Source organism: Alnus glutinosa, chromosome 1 (assembly GCF_958979055.1).
Source record: "Alnus glutinosa chromosome 1, dhAlnGlut1.1, whole genome shotgun sequence".
Lineage (NCBI taxonomy): Eukaryota > Viridiplantae > Streptophyta > Magnoliopsida > Fagales > Betulaceae > Alnus > Alnus glutinosa.
This window is the reverse complement of record NC_084886.1, coordinates 38,377,655-38,405,334: the sequence shown is the minus strand read 5'-3', so window position 1 is coordinate 38,405,334 and position 27,680 is coordinate 38,377,655. Positions and strand designations below refer to the sequence as shown.

Genomic DNA, 27,680 nt, shown 5'->3' with positions numbered 1-27,680 from the left:
TGTTCTTTTATTCCGCTCTGCATCTATATTCATTAAAATTTATATTTTTTATTATCAAAATAAAAATATTAACACAACTCCTCAAAATCGTTTATAATTTTATATCGTTTTTTTTCAAACAAAACTAAAAAAATACTACCCAAACATTATTAATGTCTTATCCAGAATATTTTGCTGCGATATAATCCTTCCCAATTTTCACATCCCTCCAAAAACAACCGTGGCGTGCGGGCTGGAGCAGAACGGGCCGGGTCGAGAATTGCCGCTCTGAACAAAAGCTAAAACCAAAGGCTGTGACTGCGATGATAATCATTTTATCCATGTTTTGAAGACCCCAATGGAGAAGGAGAAGGAGAAGCTCTTGCTCGAGTGAACGAAGACAACATGTCTTTGTTCAAATCCTTCGCTGCAAACTCTTCCGCACTCAAACACAGGGACGCCAAGATGGCTTTGATGCAAACCTCCCCATATATGATGGTATATGTAATCTCACACTTTCACCTCTTTGTTCTTAGCTTTTCTTAGGCTTTTGAACAGTTCATTAGGAAAAATTAGAAGGCTTGTAAAAGGTTAAGGTTGGAGTGGTTGCTGTGTGCCTGTGTGCTTTCTGTTTAGTTGTCTGTACCCCTTTCTCGGCAAATAAACGGAGCATTTGGAGTTTGAACTAATTTTAAGTGCAAGTGATGATTGCGAGTTTCACACACTCAGATGAATTTTTAGGTTTTTGATTGCTTTGTGTTGTGAGAGTGCTGTGCTTGTTGTGAAATGGGCGGGGATTTTTGACAATGCAGTGAGTTCGGGCCACAGAGTTGGTATTTCTACAGTGTTATATGAAAGTTAAATGGCATTCAATTTTTTTCTTTCTTTTTTGTTCTGGATCTTTGGAGGCTAAAACAGTATCTACCTTGTGGCTCAGCAATTGATATGTAAAATGTAATAGAGAGACTTGAATAGTATTTGCTTTTGTTAGAGTTTTATTGCTTTATCTTTTATTTTGTATTTCAATTTTGTGTATCAAATAATCAGAGTTCAACTTAGTTATTTCATTGAAAGAACCTTCGGTCGTGGTTGGTACTATATTCAATGTCATTGTCCCTTTTTTTTTTTTTCAAATTCTTTTGTTCTTGCAAATGTAAGAGAGTCATTCAAATTGATATAGTAAACAAGTCCTAATTTTTGGCAATGAAACAAACAATCTAGTTAAATCATGATGGAGATAGGACCAACTTTGAACTATGTTGCTATATCTTTTACTCTAAGTGGTCATAGACGGGTGAAACTATAATTTTAGGTTTGGAGGAGTAAAACTAAAAAATAAAAATAAAAATATGGGGGGGGGGGGGGGTAAAATTTGATTCTAAAAGAGTTATTGGGGTATTTTTTTAAAAATTTGGGGAAGACATGGTGAAGCCCCCCAAGCCACCATGTAGTTCTGCCCCCGATCTTGCAAAAGCTACTACTCCTACTACAACCTGTTTAAGGTATGTTCAGAGTTTGCATATCATTTATTTTTACATTGTATATCAAATGTGGCTCAAGGATCTGTCTAAATCCTGGAACTCCGAGAGAAAGGAAAGGAATAATATCATTAAATTGTTTTAAATACTAGGGATTTTTTTTTTCTTCCTTCCTTTTTCACTCTTCTTTCCAAAATACTGGCAGAGGAAATAGGTTTTAGGTGATGGAATGTAGATGGCAAGTGTGACTCAAAGCCATTCCTTTGACATGTTATTGTAAATTCAATTGGTCATATTTGGGTTAGTTCAGATTGAAATTAAAGTTTCTCTGGGGTGCTGTTTCAGCAATTTGCACTCACTGGATGTTGGATGCAATACTAGGGGTTGAAAATGAACCATTTATATTGCATTGAAAAACTTAATCTTAATCGGAAGGATATTCAGGCTATTAAGCAACTATTTGCTTCAATGTGCCATCTCAATCTTTCATTTTTTGTTATCCAAAATTTTATATATGCCCACCATCTGGTATGACCCTTCAGTGAGCTCTCTGTAGCAACATAGTTACAAACTAAGCATATATTCCTTTCAACTAGAAGTTTCTGGCTTAACTTGGCTTAGGAAATATGCTTTAGACTTTGGGATTTTCAACTCTGCATGGAAAAATGTGCACAAAATCCTCACCGGCCTTTGACAATGTTCATTTTTTGCATTTTGCTTTCAACACCTATATTTGTATAAAATGAAATGCATGCAATAAAATAGCTAGAAAGATTTATCAATTAGTTTAAGTGATTTAATTGCTCAATGCCTAAACATTAGGTTTGTGTTACGGTTGAGTCCATCTCATATGATGATAGCATTTCTAAGTTGCAACTGATAAACTCTGTTGTATATGTTCAGGTTTTATCACAAAGAACTTGCTCATCTTTTAGGAAAACCACTTCTGTCAGCTCATGTTATTTCAGAAGAAGCCCTTCAGTCAAAGTCCTCTCTCTCTTAAACATGACACAGTACTCTACTTATTCCAGTGATGAATTCTGTTCTTCCTCAAAGCGAAGATCTCGAGGACCTGTCATGGCAGCAAAGAAAGCATCTGAAGGTGTATAATGCATTGATATTGTTACTCTGAATATGGTTTTAAAGATATACTATGTGTCATGCAATCTTCGAGAAGGAATTTCTTGATATACTATTTTTTCGTTTTCTTTTGAAGGGCAAACATGCAACTCCAGTTTCTGATTGTTTCCTGTGGTTGAGAGTTTAGGGGCAAAGCAAGAAGATGGAAAGTACAAGCACACAGTTGATCTGCCAAAGACGACATTTAGCATGAGAGCAAACTCTTTGGTCAGGGAGCCTGAAATTCAGAAAATATGGGATGACAATCAGGTGTACAAGAGAGTTGTGGATAGAAATAATGGGGTGAGTTTTGTAGTCTTCTTTGGGTCTTGTATAGTTCTTTGGATGTATTAGCTGACGTTTGGTTACTCTTTTAGGGAAGTTTTGTTCTTCATGATGGTCCTCCATATGCCAATGGTGATCTTCACATGGGGCATGCACTAAATAAGATTTTGAAGGATATAATCAATCGTTATAAGGTACTTCTCTCTCTCTTAATTGAGCATCTAATCTGTTACCCTTGCAATTTTTTTTTTGATGAGTAAGAGAAATTTCATTAAAAGCGCAAAGTGCGATCAAGTACACATGGAGTATACAAGAACGACAACTAAGAAGAAGAGGAAAACAATACAAGAAAATCATAATAACTAATTACTATAGGGGCAAGGAATGCAGCCATCCAAGAATACAAAGAATAAAAGAAAAAAGAAATGAGCTCCTCAATGGTTATTTCTTTGTCTTCGCACTGTCTATCATTGCGTTCCCTCCACAAGCACCATAAGAGGCAGCAAGGGACCATCTTTCACACAACCGCACTCCGAGAGCGACCGCCCATCCACCAACAAGAGAATAGATCTACCACCCGACGAGGCATAACCCAAGACAGACTGAAGCGACTAAAAATTACATTCCAAAAAACTCAAGCGACCTCACAATGAAGGAGTAGATGATCCACAGACTCCCCATTCTTTTTACATATACAACACCTATCAATCACAATGACTTGCCTCTTTCTGAGATTGTCCAAAGTAAGGATCTTCCCTAGAGCTACCACCCAAACGAAAAAGGCCACTTTTAAAGGAACCTTGATCCGCCAAATACTTTTTCAGGGGAAATGAGCTGTCTCCTTGTAAGCAAGAATCTTATAGAAAGATTTAACATCAAACTTCCCTTTGTGAGAAGGAGACCACCAAAGCTTGTCTTTCCCATCACGATAGATGTCCACCTCCCAATCGTGGGCCGCTCGAATGAACTTGACATCCCATTGAAAAGATCCGTTCTCCAGAATCAAATGGGCTGCCACGAGCGAGTTCTTGTCGCAAGCAATGTCATACAAACCTGGGAAAGCTTCCTTAAGGGGCATCTCTCCACACCACACATTATCCCAGAATCTGATCCTGGATCCATCTCCCAAAACAAGTCAGGTATGGCTACTAAATAAACTCCACCCCTTCTTGATGTTTTTCCAAAGCCTTACTCCATGAGACCCAGGAGGGTTTAAGGAACACCAACCAGCCCAAGTAGAACCGTTCTTAGCATCCACAATTGATCTCCACAAAGCCTTTCTCTCATGCTCATAACGGCACAACCACTTCCCTAATAAAGCCTTATTAAAGGTCCTCAAATTCCGGATACCCAAACCACCTGCTGAAATAGGGGAACAAACCGTGGACCAGCTAACCAGATGATATTTGAAATCTTCACTTAGACCTCCCCACAAAAAATCTCGGCGAAGCTTTTTTATACAACTAGCAACACTGGAAGGAATGGGGAAGAGAGAAAGGAAATACGCGGGGAGATTAGATAAAGTACTCTTTATAAAGGTAACTCTACCACCCTTTGACAAATACATCCTCTGCCAACTAGCCATCCGTCTTTCAATTTTGCCCACTACATCATCCCAAATGGACTTAGCCTTGAAATGGGCCCCCAACGGAAGACCGAGATATTTTAAAGGAAGAGAGGAAACTCCGGACCCCAAAATGCTAGCCAAATCATCCATATTAACAACATCACCCACAGGAACCAATACTGACCTGGCCAAATTGATCTTTAAATTTTTGAAACAGGTTCAAAAAACAAAAAAACAACTCGAAGAAAACGGAGGTGATCCAGATTAGTCCTGCAAAAGACTAAAGTATCATCTACAAACAATAAATGAGAAATATTAAGCACCCCGTTGCTACTAGAACCCACTGAGAAACTTGATAAAAAACCCCTGTGAACAACAACAATGAACAACTTACTTAGGGCCTCCATCACAATGACAAACAAAAGAGGCGACAGGGGATCACCTTGTTGTAGACCACGAGAGCTGCTAAAAAAACCTAAAGGGGTACCATTCACCAAGACAGAGAATCGAACCAAGGAAATACAATGCGCTATCCACGAACACCATCTCTCGCCAAAACCACATCTTCTCAACAAATACAGTAAAAAGTTCCAATTGACATGATCGTATGCCTTCTCAATATCCAACTTGCAGATCAACCCCAATTCACCTGATTTAATTCGACTATCCAAGCACTCATTAGCAATAATAACTAAATCAAGAATTTGCCTACCTTTCACAAAAGCATTTTGGGGCTTCGAGATTATCTTATCCACAACCTTTCTAAGTCTATTATCAAGAACTTTTGCAATGATATTGTAAACCCCACATACAAGACTAATAGGCCGAAAATCTTTAAGATCCATAGCCCTAGACATCTTCGGAATTAGAGCAAGAAAGGTGGCATTAATGCTTTTGACAAACTTGTTATGAGTGTAAAAGTCCTTAAAAACCCCCATGAGATCTGTCTTAATCACTTTCCAACAATTTTGGAAGAACGCTATAGAGAACCCATCAGGACTTGGAGCCTTATCACGGTTCATGCCCTTAACCACCTCTAAGACCTCCTTTTCCTCAAAAGGAAATTCCAAGGAAGAAGCCTCAACCGCATCCAAAGAGTCAAAAGCAAGGTTATCCAACCCAGGCCTCCAAGGATAAGGCTCTTTAAAGAGGGACTCAAAAATGAGCAACATGATCCCTAATAGCCTGTTGATCGGAAGAAATAGAGCCATTAACTGAGAAAGACCCTATGGCATTGGATCTCCTGTTCAAGTTAGCTATCCGATGAAAATATTTAGTGCATTTATCACTCTCTTTAAGCCAAAGAACCCTAGACTTCTGTCTCCAACTAATCTCCTCCTGCAGAGTAGCATTCTCCATATCTCTGATGACCTCACTTTTCTTGAACTTTTCTTCGGGAGCTAAACCTCATTGTTCCTCCAACCTATCAAGAGCACACAATTCTTCCAAAAGCCTTTTTTTTTTTGCGAAACTCCACTTGCCAAACTCTTGTTTGTTCCATCTCTTAAGATCATTCTTTAAGGCCTTAAGCTTTTGAGAGAAGATGAAGCTAGGAGAACCTTGGAAATGGTAAGACATCCACCAAAGTTGCACCCTATCCACAAACCCTTCGGCCTTCAACCACATATTCTCAAACTTGAACGGTCTGGGACCCCAATGAATGCCTCCACAATCAAGAAGAATCGGGAAATGATTAGAACACAATCTAGGAAGCCTTTTCTGTAAAGAACTTGGAAACTTGACTTCCCAATCAGGGGATACAAGAAATTTATCAAGGCGAGGCCAAGTGGGATTCTCCTGAGTATTAGACCACGTAAACGACCCTCCAGCAAGAGGGAGATCCATAAGACCCTGCTCAAAAATAAAGTCTGAAAAACTCCATCATGGTGGTGTTTAGGCGAACATCACTCTATCTTTCGGTAGGAAAACGAATGACGTTAAAGTCTCCCCCAATACACCAAGGTAGCACCCACCAAGTAGGGAGGCCAGCCAACTCATCCCATAGAGAACTTCTTAGAGTATCCATGTTAGGACCGTAGACCCTAGCAAAAGCCCAAGAAAAGTCATCTTCAACACTCTTAAAAGAGCAGGCAAGAACAAACTCACCCACGAACACATCAATCTTCTCTACAATCCTTTTGTCCCATATAATCAAAATACCACCAGAGGCACCACAAGAGGCTAGGTAACACCAGTCCTCAAAGGGACAGCTCCATAGATTTCTCACTAAGGTGTCAGAAATAAACTCCAGTTTAGTTTCTTGCAAACAAATAATATCTGCCTTCCATTGCCTCAATAAATTTCTAACTCTTAATCATTTCTCACCCTCGTTTAACCTTCTAACATTCCAAGAAAGGATTTTAGGCTTCATATCAAACTACCATGCACCCTCCCTTTACGCCTACCACTGGAAGACTTACCGCTATGAGCATCATAATTAACAAAATAGAGAAGTCTGTTTAGCTCCCTCGTGCCTTTGGTGCCTGATTTTGAACCCAAACCCTCTTCCTTCTTATCATGACCGGCAATGAGATCCATAAACAAGGGTGGGAGCTGACTTTATACTCAATTTCATAGCATTAATTCGAGAGGTTGCCTATCTCCTTTTTCTCCTTATTCGGTTGAAGGAAATTGATTTTCCCAATCTCGAAATTGGCCTGTTGGTTTTGATCATAATTGGGAGATTGTGGTTTGGGAGGAGAACGAAGATTATTGGGATGGTTTACCCTTGGATTGGGCTTTGCATGGTTCTTTTGAGGAGGAGGCCTTGGCTATTCGGGACCCCATGGAGGAAGATTTTTTGCGAGAGAAGATGATAGCACGCCAGAAGTCAAAAGGTAAGAGGGAGCTACTGAATCTGCAAAGCTCCATAAATTATGGCGACATTTTAGTTTCCTCTTGGCGTAGTAAAGGAAAGGCCTGCATGTTGTAGGGTTGTGTGCTTTGGTGGGTTGTGGGTTATCTCTCGGGTCTTTGGGTTTTTTCTCGTGTTTGGTTGGGCTCTTTTGTGGGTTGTTTTGGGCATTCTTTCTTGGGTTCTGGGGTTCTTTTTCCGTTTTCTGTCAGTTGTTGTGGGTTAGCTTTTGGTGTTTCTTGTGTATACTTCCTGTGTACCAAGGGGCGCTTTTACGCTTTTTTAATAAATCTTTTCTTACCTATCAAAAAAAAATTTGAGACACATACAAACGCATAGAAACTTGAAAGCCTACACTTTCCTATGTTAGTGCATTTATGCACATGGATAAACTGCTGACAATCTTATGGACAACCCCCCCCCCCCTCCAAAACCAAAAAAAAAAGTAAAAAAGTAAAAGAAGAAATCAATTTTCCGCCAACTTGAACAGGACAAATTGTATAGTTATCTTTTTAATGAATTTGCGATTACTTATCAAAAAGAAGAAGAAAGAAACTGCTTATGTGCTAAGCTGCTCTTAGTATAGCTGCCCCATAAATAGGTTGGAACATCCAGTGCCACCACTGAGCTTTTAGTAAAGGAGATTTGAGTATAATGCAAGATCTTAAACAGTGTTGGCCTGTTATTAGTGAGAATAGTTGGGTCACTTGCAACGAAAGAGTTCAAAAATCTGAGTTTAGAGTCCTTTTGCCACACTGTTAACAACTTTAACACATTTGCCTGAATTTTGAATTTCTCCGACCTGGCTGTTTGAGTAGCCAAAAGCCATCTAAGTATTGAACAGAATCAATGGAATCTTTTAATCATGTAAAATAATACCCCTGGGTTGCGCCTTTGCACTTTTTAATGAATTTGTAATTACTTATTAAAAAAATAATACCTTAACATTGATGCCCCATTTTTTGTCTCTGGTCACTTTTGGTGTTAATTGAAATGGTTTAGAGAGAATTAAACTATTCCAAACCCCCCACCCCCAATCAAGAAGGGTAAAAAGGGGAAATGGGATGGGTAAAGTCAATAGTTTCCAATGTATTCACTTTTCTTGATAATTCAACAGTTTCTAAGTGTGTAATTATACAAAATATTTTTGCACCAGTAGAATGTAGTATGGCTTTGTTGTTTCGTGCTACTTCGTGATGTTATTCATCTTCTGTATCTTTAGTTTTATAAGACGAATTAAAGATCTATAGAAGAATGTTCTTTACCATCATAGCATCCTTGTTCCAGCTTGAGAAAATAGTAGTTTATGAAGTTGGTTCAACACTTTTGTTCTATAATATATCAATTTAGTTCTAGATGTGCTCATTTTGTGTTGCTTGTGGAGGAAACACAATGATAGGCAGTTTGAGGACAAAGAAAGAACCATTGAGGAACTCATTTCCTTTTTCTTTCATTCTTTGTACTCTTGGTCGGCTGCGTTCCTCGCACCTTTATCGTTTAGTTTTAATGATTTCCTTGTATTGTTTTCTTCTTCCTCTTAGATGCCTTTCTTGTATACTTCATGTGTACTTGATTGCGCTTTGCGCTTTTTAATGATATTTTTCTTACTCATAAAAAAAAAAGATGTGCTCATTCTGTGTTAGAAACCATAGATTATAAGATGCTTTTATTTATTTATTTATTTTTTATTCATGCTAGTGTTAAAGCGTGTATTCTTATAATGAACTAATAGAAATAGAACAAAACAACTTTCATCTGACAAATTAGCCCCTATGTTTATTTTATTTTTGATGAACCTTCAAAACTAAGCAAAATCAAATTAAATTCATTCTTGTCATTTTGTTCCTTCGTCTTTGAGCAGCTTCTTCAAAACTACAAAGTTCATTATGTGCCTGGGTGGGATTGTCATGGGCTACCTATTGAGTTGAAAGGTAAGCGTGTTATGATTTTTTATTTTGTTTTGGTCTGATGGCATCTGCTTGGGACTTTTTCAGTTTAGTATGGTTGGTTTTTCAGTTTGACATAAGGCTTCAGCATGTCATCCCTCTCTTTGAATCTTATTAGTATATATACTTTTTTTCCTTTCCTGTTAAGAGTGCTGTTTCAGTTGAGAATTCTCATCTTGTAAACACTTTTAAGTTGCATTATTTTCAGGGAAATTATGTTACAACCCTCTCGTGCTTTCGCACTTTTTGATATTGGGATCTCAGTTTTCAATTTGATGAAATCAAAGCCTGTTCTTTACAAATTTATAAATGGAGGCTCCATTAGTATTTTCTGTCAAATAGATGACAGAAACAATATGAAAATATAATTCTGCCCCTCAATTTATTTTTTATTTTTATTTTTTTTTACAAAAAAAAAAGAAAAAGAAAAAGAAAAAAAGGTGGTTGAGGCTAGATTCTGTCACCCAGCCCAGGCATGTGTGGGCCTGTCCCAGCCACGGGTGTGGTTGGGCGACAGCACCCAGCCATGTCCGTGGCTGGGTCATCACCTAGCCACATGGCCGTGGCTGGGTAATGATTGGATCATAACCCAACCACGACCGCTTGGTTGGGTTCCTAGCCACGATCGAGTGGTTGGGTGACGACCCAGAACCTTTTTTTCTTCTTTGTTTTTAGCATTTTTTTTTTAATTTTTTAATTGAGGAGTATAATTATGTTTTCATATTGTTTCTGTGATCTATTCTACAGAAAATACTCGATTTACGAATATTCAAAGCACGGGTCTTCATTTCATCAAATTAAAGAGTGGGTCTCAATGTCAAAAATTGTGAAAGCACAAGGGGGTTGTGACACAATTTCCCTTATTTTATTAAATTGTATTGGATTATGCAACTTAGAGGTTATTAGAAAACCATATAATAAAGTTATAGCCCCTGAAATTCTGAAAAGTTTTAAAAATTCCTGTTTGAGTTGTAAACTATGATCTTGGTTGCTAAAGTTGGCCTTAGTTTGTGGATGTCTAGTAATAGAACACCATGGGTGAACTTTTATATTGGGTAAAAGACAACTTTACTACTGGTTTTTGTGGAACCTCAAGTAGAAGTTTGGCGCATGCTTGAGAATTTTACTGTCACCTTCAAGTATTTCAGTTCTGCAGTCACTGGATCAAGATGCCAGAAAGGATCTCACACCATTAAAGTTGAGAGCAAAGGCGGCTAAATTTGCCAAACAAACTGTTCAAAATCAGATGGCATCATTTAAGGTCACATCCCCCTTTTATTGTCTCAATTCATTTCTTGTATTTTGGTCCATATTGTTACGTAAAAGTTTTGTTTTCTAGTGGGTGTCTGTAATCTTTAAGAATTAATTAATTACAAAATAGGCTGCCTTTATCCGTCTTTATGGAATGCTAATATTTAGTATTTTAGTTTCAATTAAAAGGGAAACACTTGAACTTCAAGTATTATTGTTTAATGTCTGCAGCGGTACGGAGTATGGGCAGACTGGAGTAATCCCTATCTAACTCTTGATCCAGAATATGAAGCTGCCCAGGTAATTGCTTCAGCTTTGCTCATGTTGATTTTGCATTGCTTTAAACTGAATGTAGCTCTTCCACTCTTTATGTTCTTTCTCTCATATTAAAAAAAAGGTTATGAATAAGTCAAACCATTTAGGATAGACTATGACAGCTTATGGAGACTCAAAATTGACTAATTTGCAAAAGTTGACATCTAGTATGGATGTTGCATCTATACGTTAACAACGTAATCCTCATCATGATCCAGAAATGAAGCTGCCTCATTAGTTGGTGCAGTTCTTTGTGTTGCTTTTGAGGCCGCTTAAACATATTCTGCCCCTGCATACAGATCATGATTGATATTAGTTTTAGAGGATAATTTATGGCTTGATATACAGCCATAAGTTCATAAATTTGTGTAAGATAGAAGGTAAGTGCAACTGGTGCATCCCTACATCAACAGTTAACCATACGTCAACAAGATAGATATCAAGGGTTGCTGATGGCACTTGGAAAACAAATTTTACCCAGAAAGAAAAAAGTCTCTATCTGTTTCATGTTTGTTGCACCTTTTTTGGTAAGTGTGTTGACTATAAATGTGGTTAAGTCACTGAAAATTTGTTCCATGTATGTTGTATAATCTGCTAGATTGAAGTGTTTGGCCAGATGGCCATTCAAGGGTATATCTACCGTGGCAGGAAACCAGTTCACTGGAGTCCTTCATCACGAACTGCTCTTGCAGAGGCCGAGTTGGAGGTATAGTATGCTTTTTCCTTTTCTTTCCTTTACTTTTTTTTTTTTATTTATTATTTTTTTAATTTTTTAATTAATTTTTAATTTTTTATAAGTAATAAATTTTATAAAATAAGCGTAAGACGCCCCTACGTACACATGAAGTATACACAAGAACAATCAAAACTGTCCTCAAGAAGAAACCCAAATAAACCCTCAACCCTAAGACCCTCAAACCCATAACCCACATAGAGCTTACACGCTACAGCCCGTGAGCCTTACTTTTCCCTCGCCAAGAAGACACGCTTGCATCACCGTAGTTAATAGAGCTATTTAGGTTCAACACCTCCCTCCTACCTTAGTTCTTTGGATACGCAAACTTTACAATTCGAAGAAGGTCCTCTTCAATGGCATCCTGAAACTCCAAGGGGGATCCTCGACCTTCTCACCATTCGACACCTCATCCTTGTCATCGGCGGGAATGCCTGAGGAGGTACAACCCAAATATGAGGGAGAAACAACCGTTACTATAGGTAAGTAAGGACCATCCACAAAACCCGCCTGATCACTGACTTGCGTTGAAGAAAACTCTGACAGCTGCTGGGGGTGAGGGACTGTTGGAGAAGAACATCCTCGAGACCTAGAGGGCCTTGGCTTCAGAAAACCCTGCCGGAGAAAACTCACATCAACACTCGTTGTGGTCTGGGACTTCTTAACAGACCGCGACCTATGAATCTCATCCAGCGGACTAAATAACGGCAAAACTTCGGGGTTCTTCACAGACTGTGGCCTATGCACCACATCCAACGGAGGGACCACATCCATCTAAGGATCCTTCTTGTCACCCAAAGAAACCCCCCCGAATGAAAAGCACCAAAAGCGACATACCCAATCACGGAACTTATCGTAGCCGGAGAAGACCACTCCGACTTGACTGAATCTTGTGTAAGCAACACGACGGAACTGGGCTGAGGTGCCAAAAAATAGGACCAATGCTCACCGGGTCAAGCCCATCTCAGTGAACCTTCGAAAAAACCTCAGACACAACCTCCAACAACCCCATCACCAAGTCTGCCACTGGAGAAGAAACGCAAGTATCCTCCGAACCTGATGAAAAAGCGTTGCTCACCGGGTCAGACCCAAAACCCTACTTCGTCAAAACCTTTGGCGAAGAAATCTCATCAGTGGCTTCATGGGCTCCTTTCTGACCTGAAGAACCACACCCAGGACCTTTGGGCTGAAGAGAAGACCTTAAAATGAGCTTGAACCCCTGATCCGACAACTTGCAAATTGGTTTGAGCTGGAGAATGGGCTTCTTGCTGCCAGCCTTGGCCCATAATACTTTGGGCTTAAAACCCAACCCAACTAAACAACCCAGCTAACATCTGATCCGGTCTAACCCAAATCGAGAAAGCCCTAGAAGCTTCTTCAAGCAACAATTGACAAAACTGCCCTTCGTCACTATCGTCTCCTGCTTCTTCTTCACTGCTTCGCAGGAAGCTGCCGCCGCCGACCCAGAGGACCAAGACTCAAACTCAAAACAATTCACCGCCAATCTCACCTCCTCTCCGCCATTCGCCAACTCATTATATTGAGGAGCTTTTAAGTAGATTTGGTTAATCTTAGATTGTGTTCAAATATGGTCATTTTCCTACTGTGATGCTGTACTCCTGATAACCCTTTCCAGAATTGCATGATTAGTATTTGGTAATAATTCAAATGTGTTCTCATATTGTTCAGTTGACATTCTAGATAATGATTCAGTAAATTCAAAGAATAGTTTTTTTCTCTCTTAACTGGTCCACTATTTTGTTACCATTTGTTATGTATGGCTTGAAACTTAGAATAAGGCCCATGCTCAAACCTAGATATCTTGTTGCGTGCTTATACTATCTTGCAATATTGACATGATTCTTAGTTGTTAATTAACGAGAAATTTATATGCAGTATCCTGAGGGGCATGTTTCTAGAAGCATATATGCCATTTTCAGATTAGTAAATGCTCCTCCAACTTCAAGTAGCTTATTAGAAGAATTTTTCCCAGATTTATGCTTGGCAATATGGACTACAACTCCCTGGACTTTTCCAGGCAATGCTGGTGAGTTTTCCATTATGTTGCATTTGGCATATTGCTAGTAGACATTTTACTAATGCTGGTGAAAATTAGGATATGATCTATTTAAAGTTACACTGATATATTTAATGAAAAAACATTTTAAGTGTCTTCTGGTTGTAATATATAATTTTTCTTCATATGCCTTTAAGTCAAACCTTGTAGTTTTACTTGATTTGAGAAACTTCACCTTTCTGATGGTTAAATGGATTCTTTCCCCTTTTCTCTGTAAACGATACACTATATAGCTCAAAATATTTCTTGTGAAGCTTAGGTTGTGGAATAGTTACAAGTAAAGGAAAGCACTGATGTGCAATCTGAATGAAGACTGTGTTATTGAATTTCAGATTAAAAATCAAGAATAAATAATAATGTTTTCATGGTTCCTTCTCTCATAAAGTTCTGATCATGCATGGCATGGTTTTAAGAAAGTTGACAGCAAGAGAAATACTCATGCCTTGGTGTAAAAAGTTTCTTATCATGTTTTTTTTTTAATAAGTAATTCAATCTCATTAGAAAGGCAAAGGAGCATAACCCAAGTACACATGGAGCATTCAGAAGAGATCCCTATTAGGGAGGAAACGAAGAACAAAAGTCCAAAAATTGAGTAAAACTAGAAAAGTGAGGACTATTGCACGCCACCATCTATGCATAAAGGGATTTGGACATTACAAGCTTTAGTTCTACCACCAAAATCTTGCAATCTTCAAAGCTCCTTGCGTTCCGCTCTGTTCAAATACACCACATTAAGTACAAAGGAACCATACTCCAAACTTCTAAAATATTATGGCTTTCCAACTAACCTTTCCAGCTAGCTAACAACTCTATCAACCTTCAAGTATGACCCACTCTATATCAAAAAGAAGCAAGAGTGCACCCATAATTCTTTTGCCACTTTACAATGAAGAAGACGAGGATCTATGAATTCCTCATTCCTCTTGCACATACAAACCGTCTATCTTTGACTTTTAAATGCTTTTGAATGTTTGTCTGTAGATGGATCTTCTATCATATAAGTAGTAACATCATCATAGGAAAAAAAAAAACCCATCTATCTACTGTTAAAATTTAGAGGCTCTCTCTCTCTCTCTCTCTCTCTCTCTCTCTCTCTCTCTCTCTCTCTCTCTCTCTCTCATGCATCTTTGCATCTCATTATATGAACATCTGCAACAGGGTATGCAGTAACCCTTTTTTATTTTTAACTGTTATCTTATGATCAGCTGTCGCAGTGAGTGCCAAGCTTCAATATGCCATCGTTGAAGTACAGTCACTCTCAGGAGATGTTTCTTTGTCTGCTGGAAATAAAAAACGAAGGCTTGGAAATATTCTTAAGGAATCAAAGAAGCCTTTCCTTATTGTAGCTTCAGATCTTGTGCCAACATTAGAAGCAAAATGGGGAGTGAAGCTTATCGTTAAAAAACTACTATTGGGCTCAGATCTTGAAAACTGCAGGTCCGAATGAAATTAGGAACATAAAACTGAAGAATACCTATATTCTCTTATTATACATTTATTAGAAATGAAAGAGCTCATTGCACATATTTACGTGTTTATGTAACTTCTTGTGTTAGTAAAATGCATTGTCTGTTTGATATATATATATAAAGAAATGTATTCTCTAAGGTATCGTTGTCAATGTTGGTTTCAGGTATATCCATCCAATAGATAACAGAGAATGTCCTGTTGTCATTGGAGGAGATTATATTACAACAGAGTCAGGAACTGGACTGGTCCATACTGCTCCTGGACATGGTCAGGAGGATTATGTGACTGGCCTTAAGTATGGACTGCCTGTACTTTCTCCTGTAGATGATGATGGAAAGTTTACTGAAGAAGCTGGACAATTTTGTGGGCTTGATGTACTTGGGGATGGTAATGTTGCTGTTGTGAAATACCTGGATGAACATTTGTCAATTGTCATGGAAGAATCATATGGTATGTTGTCTTTTCCCCCAAATCAACTATCAAGGAAATCCCTTTCTGTTTTCTCCTGACAATGTAATAGTTCTTGTCCTTAATAAAATACCACAATTGATTCTCGTGTGCAGAACATAAGTATCCATATGATTGGCGAAGCAAAAAGCCTACAATATTTAGGGCAACAGAGCAGTGGTTTGCATCAGTGGAAGGGTTTCGTGAGGCTGCTATGAATGCAATTGGTGATGTAAAATGGATTCCTCCGCAGGTAATGGTGTTAGACTAGGAGGAAAATGTATTTTTCTAAACTCTTATTTTAGGGGTTGTATGGGATATGTTTCATAAGTTTCAGTGTTAATTTATGCCCTTTCTTTTCTAATTCATTCTTGTTTCCTTATTTTTTATAAAGTTATGTTGTTTCGTGTACTTGGGTTGCGCTTTACGTTTTTAATGATATTTTGATTACTTATTAAAAAAAAAAAGTTATGTGGTTCCAATTAATATTGCTCTTTTCATTTCATTGCATGATAGTAAGTTTGTTTTAGCTTTTAGCAATTACTTTGCCACAGAACTGTATTTGAATTCTTGTTTTAATGTACTTCTGAGTATTGATTGCATTGGAATCATGTGGGCATTATGAAAGCATCATATACCTTTATGTATTCCTCATTTCTTACTAGAAAGAAATAAAATTTAGCTTAGTTTTGGGAGTAAATACCATAATTTATCCCCAATCAATATTATTTTTCTAGACATTGTGCGCGCGCGCCGGGGGGGGGGGTTCTATACTTTATTCCTTCTTACTTATAAGTGAAACTTCACTTATAACTCCTGATCTTTCATCACTTTTGCAATTAACTATTCAAACTTTAAAAAGTGTTAATTTAGGGTATCCATCTTTCAATTTTTTTCAATTTCAATCCTCCGTTAGATTTTTTCGTTAAATCCTATCAAAATTTCCGAAATACTCCTGTTTTTAAATTATAAAATTTTTCAAATATTCAGGCATGGGTATTTTGCAAATTTCGTTAAATTCTGACCAACACATAAATTCTTGATTTTTTTTTTCCTAAAAAAAATGGATATTTTGGAAATTTTGACAGGATTTTATGGAAAATTCTAACGGAGGGTTGAAATTGAAAAAAATTGAAAGATGGATACCCTAAATTGACACTTTTTAAAGTTTGAGTACTTAATTGCAAAAGTGATGTAAGAGTATGAGTTATAAGTGAAGTTTTCTCTACTTATAATGATGAGGTATCAAAGAAGGCACATAACCCACCTCAGAATTGACTTAAATGCAGAAAATCAGTTACTACCCCGATGCATGGCATCATCACCTTTTTCTGATTCGTCTTTTACTCTGAAAATTTGGAGGCAAAACAAAATAGAAGTGAGAAGCATTTATAAGAGAATCAAAATTTGAGGTCAGTTAGGCCTGTCTGGCTAACTCAGGTTAGGAGAGTTTAATTCTGTCTGGAATTTCTTAGGGTAGATGATTTAGATGGAGAACATAATTCTCTTGAAACATTGTATTGGTTTGTCCCATGGCATTTGGATCACTTGTTGACCTTGTGTGTTGCATGTTGTTTTGATGAGGATCATTTTCAGAATTCAGTGGAACAATTCTTTTGAAGTTTTAGCAACTTTGTCTCCTTTTCTTGACTGAAGCAGTGCGGCTATTGATGCCTACCGTTCATGAATACAGAAGCTCATATAGACTTTTAAGTTGAAGTTGTATATGTTTGGACATGCTTGCAATATTTGTCTTTTGTAATGGTATGATGCATCCTTACTCGTTGTATTTTCTGCATATGATTGACGATTGTTCAGTCAGAAAACAGAATTTCTACAATGACTTCTAGCCGCTCTGATTGGTGTATATCGCGACAAAGGACATGGGGCGTGCCCATTCCAGTCTTTTATCATATGCAATCGAAGGAACCTCTTATGAATGAAGAGACAATCAATCATATCAAGAGTGAGAGCTCTTTACAATATTGATTGCTTTCTCCTTTATTTATTATATTATGTTCATGCTCAGGGCAATTGATATTCTCTTCTGAGTTGAAGCAGCAGGGAATAAAATTTCTGCATCCACATATGATGGACCTGTTAAAGGTTTCTGTACAACTAACGAATTTTTTGGCTGTTTTTATCATTTGTTTGGCAGCTATTATAGCCCAAAAGGGTAGTGATGCATGGTGGTACATGACGGTAGAAGATCTTCTCCCTGAGAAATATCGTGAAAAAGCATCAGATTATGAGAAGGGGACTGATACTATGGATGTATGGTTTGATTCAGGTATTATAATACTGAAATGTCAAAAATAGTCGAACCTTTTCTTTTCTCCTTTTTGGCCTCGGAAAAAATAGATATTTGGACCTACTGCAATATCATGTAATTTCTTGACTGCCAGTTTATGTTCTCACTTGTATAAGGACGATCATAAAGTGTATATTTTTTTCAAATAACACAATTATGTCTCAGTTGTCATTGTTCGTAATATCTGGCATTGTACCGAATAGGCAAAGTTCATTCATCTATCTTGTGGTTAGTTTCTGCTGTTTTTGTGTTTAGTGGAAAGAGTATTGTAAAATGTTCAATTATTGAGAAGTTATTCCTTCTTAATTTGTCAATGTTTGGGTTGTGTGCTATTCCAGTCAGAGTTTTCGTTAGTTACAATAGTAACTTGTAAGCACCACACAACTTTCTCTTAAATAGCTCAATTAGAGCCCATTACTTTTTGACTAGTAACATGTTATGGAATCATATTAGCAGAAAATATAATTATAAACAGATGCTTATGTTTGGACGTGGTCGCTTCAGGTTTAAACCTAGTATTTTGTAGATCTCATTGTTGACTGAAATCCTGCATAATGTAAATTCTTTAGTGTGCCGTAAACTGGTATTTATGCGACTTCTATAATTTGTTGGAAATAATCGTGAGGAATGGAGTAGGGGCAAGCTTGGGTGACTCTGGAAAAGCTGTGTTTAAGCACTGAATTATCGCTACTTCACTGCAAGTCTCTTTGGTGAATCACTTGTGGCATGAATTTCTAACTAGTATAGCTGGAAGTCAAATCTTCTGCATGCCAACCATATTGTATCTTATTCTTTTATTATAAAAAAAAATTATATTGTATATTATTGATGGGTTTGCTGTATAAGTGCATTGCTTCTGGCTTTCTATTAGTCTATTAGTCACGTCTTTCTTACATACGTTAAATGTTATTTATTTTTATTTTGCATGTATGAGCATACCTGCATTTAGCTTCTGAATTCTGTAACTGCTGTTTGAAAAGGGTCCATCATTTTATCTCCTATGTTCTGTTACAAGAACTCTGGTTTTCATTAGCTTACTTTATTTTTCAGGCTCTTCTTGGGCTGCAGTCGTGGGCAAAAGAAATGGCCATAGTTTTCCTGCAGACTTGTACCTTGAAGGCACCGATCAGCATCGCGGGTGGTTCCAAAGTTCTCTGTTAACAAGTGTCGCTACAATAGGTAATGAGCATCTGAACAGTTTTGATATTGTTAAGTGGATTTTTTTTTTTTTGGAATGGAGCATTCTTTTATTCAGCTCGCAACTTATAAGAACTTTTTCTTCTTAGTCTCAAAAGTTAAAATTTCAGGCACATTGGTGTCTTGCCCTTGGTCATCAATTTCTGAAAAATTGCAATCCTATCTGAACAACATTTCTGTAATAGTACCCTTAGTAAATAATGGGCTGGGCTGGGCTTAGTTTAATAAAGACCATATCATGTAATAGACCTTTAGTGATAATGGGCCTGGGCTATGTGTATATAAAGGCCAATAGTCTAATGGTAGGGTTTATTGAATCGGATCAGTCATTTGCGAATTGGAGGCTGAGCATGTCGAATGCTCTAGGAGACCGAACATCTTAAACTGTATATTTTCTTTGTAATTTCGTCACAGATTTACTCAATCAATTTACTGTTCTTCCAATTCTTCCATAATTCATCATTCCTTCCTATTTCATTCCAATTCTATTACAAATTCCCTAAATCAAAACCCTAGAAATTCAGTATCAATTTTGGTACTGTTACAATTTCCTGATGTGATTGTAAAAAATTTAGATGAAAATGGTATATGCTTTTCCTAAAAGGAGATAAATTGTGAGATCTTAACTTTGTCATCTCTATAATTTTGGTTCTTATGCCCAAGCAGTACTACTCTTCAGAATAATGTTAGATGCTTGTATCAGGCTTTCAAAAAACCACAAGGTTAATAAATGTGATTTTTTTTTGGACAATGACAAACATTAAATTACTGCCGATCTGTTACTGAATTACAATTATTAAATTGGGAATTCAAATGACCCTTCTGAATGTAGGTTATCCAAGATGTGATTTTGGATCTTTGGAACACAATATATGTTGCATTCTAGTTTGCATTGGGAGACTTGCAATGCCCTGGACTAGTAATTTTGGCCGCTGGAATTCTAGTTTTTCTGTTTGCATGAAGTGTACATTCCTCTTGTCATATTTTAAGACATTGATTTTAACTGAAATAATTGCTTGTTGAACGACAAGACACTATATGATGTCACACTTTTCTTTGACACAGGAAAGGCTCCATATGACAGTGTTATAACACATGGATTTGTATTGGATGAGAAAGGTTTGAAGATGAGCAAATCTTTGGGTAATGTTGTAGATCCACGTGCTGTGATCGAAGGAGGAAAAAATTCAAAGGTCAATCTTCTCTATATTCGAATCAAAGACCTTTGCCAACTCTATACCATCCCTTATCTACTTGAGCCAAGGTGTGAGGGCATATAGATGCTTAATGTCGTGGTTTCTATTTGCAGGAAGCACCTGGCTATGGAGCTGATGTCCTGCGACTTTGGGTTTCTAGTGTAGATTATACAGGTGATGTGACGATTGGCCCTCAAGTCCTCCGTCAAATGTCTGACATTTATAGGAAGCTCCGTGGAACATTGAGATACCTCTTGGGGAATCTGCATGACTGGAGGGTACGACCAACTTGACAATTAGAGCTTCAGCATAACTTTAGTTGTTTCCACATTCCCAAAGTTTTTCACTATTTATCATTTGTTACCTCTCACTCTCTTAAAAGAAGCTTGTGGATGCATATACACTTCAGTTAATTTGTCTTGCTTTTAAATTTTAATTCAACTTCCAATATTCTCTCTCTCTCTCTCTCTCTCTCTCTCTCTCTCTCTCTCTTTTTAATTTTTAATTTTTATTTTTTAATGTCGTTTCATCTCTCTTGTTGCTTCTTTTACTTAATATTGGGCCATGTCTATTGTCAGGCTGATTATGCTGTTCCATACCACAATCTTCCAATGATTGATCAGCATGCGCTGTTTCAGCTTGAAAATTTTACAATGAACATTAAAGTGGGCTATGAGAAATATCAATTCTTTAAAATATTTCAGGTAAATATTTTCTGATCTTGTTTGATTTATTTGTTTAAGTTACTGCTCAGATTTTGGAGTTCATGCTCTATGAGGTGGTTAGCATTCAAAAGTGGAGTTATCTTATCAATGTTGGTAGTTATCAAAGTCACAGTTTAGGAGTACAAGATTTGATATATGTGTGTACACACACACATATGTAGCTTGGGACAAAGAGGCTTTAGTGTCGGATTACATGGACTCTTCCAGCTCTTATGTCCACTGCAACCCGACTTTTATTAGGGCACTCCAGGATTGGGAGCTTGAGTCCCTTGTTGCATTCCTCAATCTATTATACACATCGAAAACCCACCCAAGAGAGGTAGACAAAATGTTGTGGTCCCCAGCTCGTAATCATAAGTTTGGAGTGAAGAGCTATTACTTCAATTTACGGTCCGATGAGTCTTCCCTTTTTCCATAGAAGAGCATTTGGAAGGTGAAAGCTCCACCTCGTATTGCTTTCTTCACTTGGACGGTAGCTTTGGGTAAAATTCTTACGATTGATAACCTTTGGAGGCGGGGTCTTACCAGTTACCCTTGTCAATTGGTGTTGTCTTTGCAAGAAGAGCGAGGAGACGGTTAACCACCTTCTCATTCATTGTGAGGTTACTAGCGAGCTATGGCACCTAGTTCTCATCTTGTTTGGAGTCTTGAGGGTCATGCCTAACAATATTCTAGTCCTACATTTATTGTTGGAAGATGCAAGGGAGGAGACAATCCAAAAAGGCTATACGGAAAGTCATCCCTAGTTTACTAATGTGGAGCATTTAGAGAGAGGAAAATCAACGTCTTTTTGAAGATCGCGAGTATAACGTGCTACAACTAAAATCCTCATTCTTGAGTTCCCTTGTCTTGTAGATCTTGTTGACTTTTTAGATTTTCGACCCCTTTAGGGTGATTGCTTCTCATGTATACTTTTCGTGTATGCGAGCCTTTCTTCTTTTTCAATAAATTATTATTATTATTAGGGGTAATTACTTTTTTCCCCCATGAACTACCGGCCTATGTCATTTTGCCCCCACGAACTACCACCTCGACAAAAAAAAAGCATCAAACTACCATCTTTACATACTTTGCCCCCTTCCGTCAGTCTAATTCATGCAAAGACTTAAATGCCCTAACTCAATTTTAAAAATGACCTAAATATCCTCATTTTAAACAAAAAAAAAAAAAAAAAAAAAAACTGAAGAAAAAGGGGGTGGCGGCAGCCACCCGGCCACCTCAGGGGTGGCTGCCGCCACCCCTTTTCCTTCAATTTTTTTTTTTTAATATATTAATTTTAATATTTTTTATCAATTACTGTCGGGGCATTTTGGTCTTTAAATCAAACTTAACGGTAAAAAATGGCATATTTCATTCAAGTTAACGGGATTCCCTGACGGAAGGGGGCAAAGCAGTAAAGATGGTAGTTTGATGCTCTTTTTTAGTCGAAGTGGTAGTTCGTGGGGGCAAAATGACATAGACTGGTAGTTCATGGGGGGAAAAGGTAATTACCCCTTATTATTATTATTATTATTATTATTATTATTATTATTATTATTATTATTATATATATATCTCCCACTTCATATTTGACAAATTTCAAAAAAAAAACTCCCCACCCCCTCCTAATATGTTTTCACACTCCAACTCCAAAGGGCCCTTCAACCACCTTAGAACATCAACCTCCGCTCATACTATCATATTTTGCTTCCACCACTAATAACCATAAAGCCTCCCTCTTCGTAGCATACCGCCATAACCACTTACCCAACAATTCTTGGTTAAAATTAATCATCAAGTTTCTTACCCCAAAACCTCCATATTGCTTAGGAGAACAAATCTTTGACCATTTAACTAGATGGAATTTAAACTCCTCATTGATACCTCCCCATAAAAAATCTCTTTGAAATTTCTCAATCCTGTTAGCCACACCCAGTGGAATAGAAAACAAATACAAATAGTATGTGTGCAAATTGGACAAAGTACTTTTGATCGAAGTCATCCTATCTCCCTATGGCAAATATAGCCTCTTCCCATCAATCTATTGATTTTGTCATAAATTTGGACAATGCAATAGACAATACAAATTAATCTATTTGAAAAAATTTCATAGTTTAAAGGGAACATTGCAAATTACTCTAAAGCTTAGGATGGATAACTGCATCTAACCATTTTTTTTTCTAATAAACAAACGAAACTTGCATTGTCATTTAAAAGGAGTGACCCAACCAAGTGCAAAAGCAGCAAATATAACAGAATATGTTAAAGAATAGAGCATAACAGGTATTACAGGGATCATCTCCTCTTAAAAGAAGCCGTACTAGGCTGGCCCAATTTGTGAGACGTTGGCCCACTAGTAAGGCTTGAAATTGTTGGTTTCTCATTAATAGTTGATACTTAAGTTTGATTCCTCATGTGTACTTGCCTTATTTTAGAAGAAAACACTTCTCAATCTACTCCTTGATTTGCTTATTCTGTGGAATTTTGAATGGAGTTATTCTGTTTTCATTTTCAGATCATACAACGATTTGTCATTGTTGACCTATCAAATTTCTATTTTGATGTTGCGAAAGATCGACTTTATGTTGGGTAATTCTTCCAGTACTCTTTATAATCTAGAAAGACACTGCGTTATACATGCTTTTACAAAGAAAATGTTGATTTTCCATGCATTCACATTCATGTAAACTCGTGTTTTCTGCAAAATATTGACTCTAGATAGTCAGCACATGTGAAATTCTATTCTCAGATGATGCCATTATTGCTGATTTGCCTGATATGGGCATTAAACATTTCCAGAAAGCTCTCCGAGTCTTGGAGCCATTGCTCTATAGTTTTACCCGATGTGTTATTTCCCAGAAAATTGTTTCCGACTCCAATTCCGGAAGAATAATAGCTTATGTTATATTTGTCTAGTTTTTCCATTAGCCGCTTCTCTTGTATACTCTCTGTGTACTTGACTAGGCTTTGTGTTTTTTAATGATATTACTCTTATTAAAAAAAAAAAAAAAAGCCTTAAAACCAGTTATCCAGATATTGGAAATAAAGTGAAACTTTTCGATTTTGTCTGCTCTGTCTAAACTCTAGATATGATTGTCCCAAAGTATTTGCCAAACTTGGTAGGAGTGAGTTCTGTTAGATGCTTTTTCTTCTAACAATTTATTGAACCTCCAGAACCTTGAAAGCTGCTTTCAAGCAGTTCCATGCAGACTCACTGGTGGAGCTATGTGCCCTATGTGGATAAGCATTGCACATGCACACACCGATGCACATGCTCTGACAAGTCTGTCTAGACTATTATTTTTAGGTTTTTTATTGGCCTATTTCGGTGCTCAAAACTAGTGCCTTTGTAATTTGTGGTTGGGTAGATTTGTACTTAAGAAATTGGGTTAAAATTGCTCAAGAAAATCACGTACAAGAAGCTCCGTTTGCAGACTCGTCCGCTGTTCTGACGAAATACTCAGACAGTGAGTTTCGTCTACTGATGACCAGACGGTTCCCAAACAGAAGGTTGTGTTTGCTAACCTGTTCGCTCATGTCCGGACATCTTTGAGTAACAAAGAATTTCGTCTGCTGGCTCGTTTGCTCATGTCCAGACAACATGGAGAAACGGAAAGTTTCATCTATTGTGTTGATATGTGATTGGTTTTATGCTTTCATAGTGGTTTGACATCTGATTATAATTCTGCTGCATAACTGTTTTAGTTGCTGCATAATTGTTGACTGAATGTGTTGGGATCTAAATTCAATGTTTTCAATTACGACTGATTGAAATGTAGCCTTACATTGCTCACCTTCATGCTTACACCTCAATAGTGTAAGAGGCACACCGAATACCTTCTTTTTCCATCCCTGCATAGGAGTCCTGCTCCTTCATTCACCAGTTTGTGGCACATATCTCCAAGATTTTTAGTCAAAATGTGTCTGTGCAATACATAATGTTGTTCTAAGTTTCAAAATATAAGCTTTTGATGTTTTATGTTAATCCCCCAAATAGGTGCAGTGAAAGTCTCTCTCTCTCTCTCTCTCTCTCTCAAAGTTGGTAAATTTCAGGGGCACAACAAATTTTACAAGGAGAAGTTGTCAAACAGTTCTCGCAGCACATCTGCTTTCTATTGTGAGAGTAATTGCTCCACTTTTGCCCCATTTGGCTGAGGATGTATGGCAAAACCTTCCCTTTCGTTATACCACAGAAGATGGTTCTATTGCTGAATTTGTTTTTGAATCAAGCTGGCCAACCCAGAATGAAACATGGCTTGCTTTTCCTACCAAAGAAATTGACTTCTGGGAAAAAGTTCTCGAGGTAATACTGTTTTCATTTAATGAGAACAAACTGATTTAATTGAGGGTTTGTGTATTCTGGATGTATGTTCTCATCTCAATAATGGATTGTTTTGCCAAAAACAAATCTCATATGAGATTTTAAACTAAAGTTCTTGCATTGTTGACAGCAAACTTAAATGAGTTATAAACTTTTGTTCTCATGAACCTCTCAAATACCTTTTTTCTCTCCCAAATTCTGTACTGGAAATCTAATAAAAGGTGAAAGAATTACTTGCAATGCAAGATATTTTTCTTCTTGCACATTTTGAAAGACATTTGGAAGTTTTGTTGCTCATAAAGAGTCATCTGATAATATTTCTGGTGATATTTTCTTGAAAAACGAAGTTGGGAAGTGTTTTGGTACTTTCACATACCAGAGATACTTGTAATGCACTCTGACAACTGTATACAATTTTTATTTTTATTTGGTCTCTGATTTCACTATTGTCATGCTGAGTAAATCTCAATTTCCTTTTATTAAATTATTTTGAAATGCAATGTTGGTAGTTAATTTCTAAAAGATTTGGAGACTGCTAGTGATATCTTTCTGCAATCTACTTGACCAGCTGCGAAATGAGGTGAATAAAGTCCTAGAGGTTGCTCGTAGTGAGAAACTGATTGGTTCCAGTTTAGACGCAAAGGTTTATCTCCAGACATCCGATGCCAGCCTGGCATCTAGATTGTTTGAGATGTGTGCGGCAAACAATGATGCAGACACATTGCATCGCATATTTATAACATCTCAGGTATGTTGAGCTTTGTAGTACTTGCATCTACTTATACCTGAGCAATTTTATTTAGTAATCTAGAGGTAAGGCTGTTCATGGCGTTATCTCCTTTTAGTCAGGGAAGACACTGATGTAGTGCAACGAGCACCTTTTTTATGCCACAAACTAAAAGATTATCAGAACATAGCTAGTAGCACGGTTAACACTATGGAGAGCAAATTGGCTTCAGTAAATCTGTCTTGGCTATGTTTAGGAAATTCCTTACTCTATGGAGAGCAAGTACTTTGGTAGTTTAGGACCTTGATGGTAAAAAAAGAAACTGACACCACCAAGAAGCTATGACTTTCCATTGAATTGAATTGTATTTAGGTACCTTTACCGCTTAAAAAACTTACTTTGGTAACCAACACACCCTTGCCTTCCCTTATTTTCACTTCTTCCAAAAACAATCAACTTCAAAATATTCTAACTTTTTTTCACTTTTTATATCATATCAATAATTTTTTATTATTATTTAAATAAAAAAACTCACTACAAAACAAAACTTTTTCATTTTTTCATACATTCTTTTTACTTTTTATCACATCAATCACTTCTTATTACTATTCAAAAACAAAACTCACCTCAACAATGTTTACCAAACACACCAACTGTTACCTGGCAATATGCAGGCAGAGGTTCTTCCCTCTTTAGAGAATGAACTGATTTCGGGCATACCATTCAGTGGAGAGTGCCTCATTCAAGGACACAGCAGGGTTTGGATTGGCGTGTCTCGTGCTGAGGGCTCTAAGTGTGAAAGATGCTGGAATTTTTCACCCCGAGTTGGTTCTTTTCCGGCGCACCCCACCCTTTGCAGCCGCTGCTATAATGTGGTTGGTGTTCAACCACTTCCAGCTGTAGCAGTTACAAGCTGAGATCTGGAGAGCTGCAAAAAAATTTATCTAGCCGACACTAGATTTGACTTGGCCAATTCAAATCTTGGAGCTGCAAGTATTTCAATTTCACTTTACCGTTCGATTATTTGATTCGACCAGTATGGTCTTTTCTGGCTTCCAATACAGCAAGCAAAGATCCAGTTTTGGCAGGAATGAATTTAAAAAAATTGATACTATATGGACACTAGACTCGTATGCGTACAAATCCGTCATGCATATACAATCATTTGTAGCTGATGATAATAAAATTACTGAGCAATAGATGAATAATATATATATATATATTCTATAATTTCTCCTTGTCTATCATGGAATTTAGTGGGTAGTCTACGGATATATTGTCAACAAGCGCGCGCATTTGGTACATGCATAATTGCACCCAGATTGCTACAACCACGACCATGTAGCCCTTGTCGACGAGTTGGATCAACACTCGATGGAGATTACACCATATCGATTCATGTTGAGGAAAGATACTTCGACCACGTTATGTCCCTCAATGTAAAATGAATACGATAAATGAATGCCATTTTTACTGCTTATCGTGACGCCCACAAAAAAAAAAAAAAAATATATATATATATATATATATATATATATATATATAAGTTCTGTTAGAGCACTAGCAACAAATACTGAATAGCCTATTTCCTTCCATAAATATATAGGAAATATCTAAAAAAAAAAAACTACAAAAATTTACCCGCATCAGTTTTCTAATATGTTTTCTAAACCCTTGTGTAGCTACAATTCTATCCAGTGATT

At 37.2% G+C, this 27,680-nt stretch overlaps 1 protein-coding gene across 2 annotated transcripts; it reads left to right on the top strand.

Annotated features, from left to right (window-relative positions):
• Positions 1 to 233: 233 nt before the first annotated feature.
• LOC133880431 (isoleucine--tRNA ligase, chloroplastic/mitochondrial) lies at positions 234 to 27,194 on the top strand. 2 transcript variants are annotated; one of them, XM_062319381.1, is made up of 22 exons: positions 234 to 477; positions 2,361 to 2,559; positions 2,725 to 2,879; positions 2,954 to 3,055; positions 9,144 to 9,213; positions 10,377 to 10,489; positions 10,711 to 10,779; positions 11,393 to 11,500; positions 13,424 to 13,574; positions 14,810 to 15,041; positions 15,238 to 15,524; positions 15,638 to 15,774; positions 17,340 to 17,487; positions 17,680 to 17,811; positions 18,883 to 19,011; positions 20,095 to 20,222; positions 20,339 to 20,503; positions 20,804 to 20,929; positions 23,445 to 23,518; positions 24,983 to 25,232; positions 25,819 to 25,998; positions 26,652 to 27,194. In XM_062319381.1, exons 1-22 carry the CDS (start codon positions 385 to 387, stop codon positions 26,892 to 26,894), a joined length of 3,291 nt encoding a protein of 1,096 aa, XP_062175365.1. In that variant the 5' UTR covers positions 234 to 384; the 3' UTR covers positions 26,895 to 27,194. The 2 variants fall into 2 exon arrangements, with proteins under 2 accessions (XP_062175365.1, XP_062175371.1); XM_062319387.1 differs by lacking the exon at positions 234 to 477 and having other exon boundaries at positions 2,421 to 2,559; positions 2,674 to 2,879.
• Positions 27,195 to 27,680: the final 486 nt, after the last annotated feature.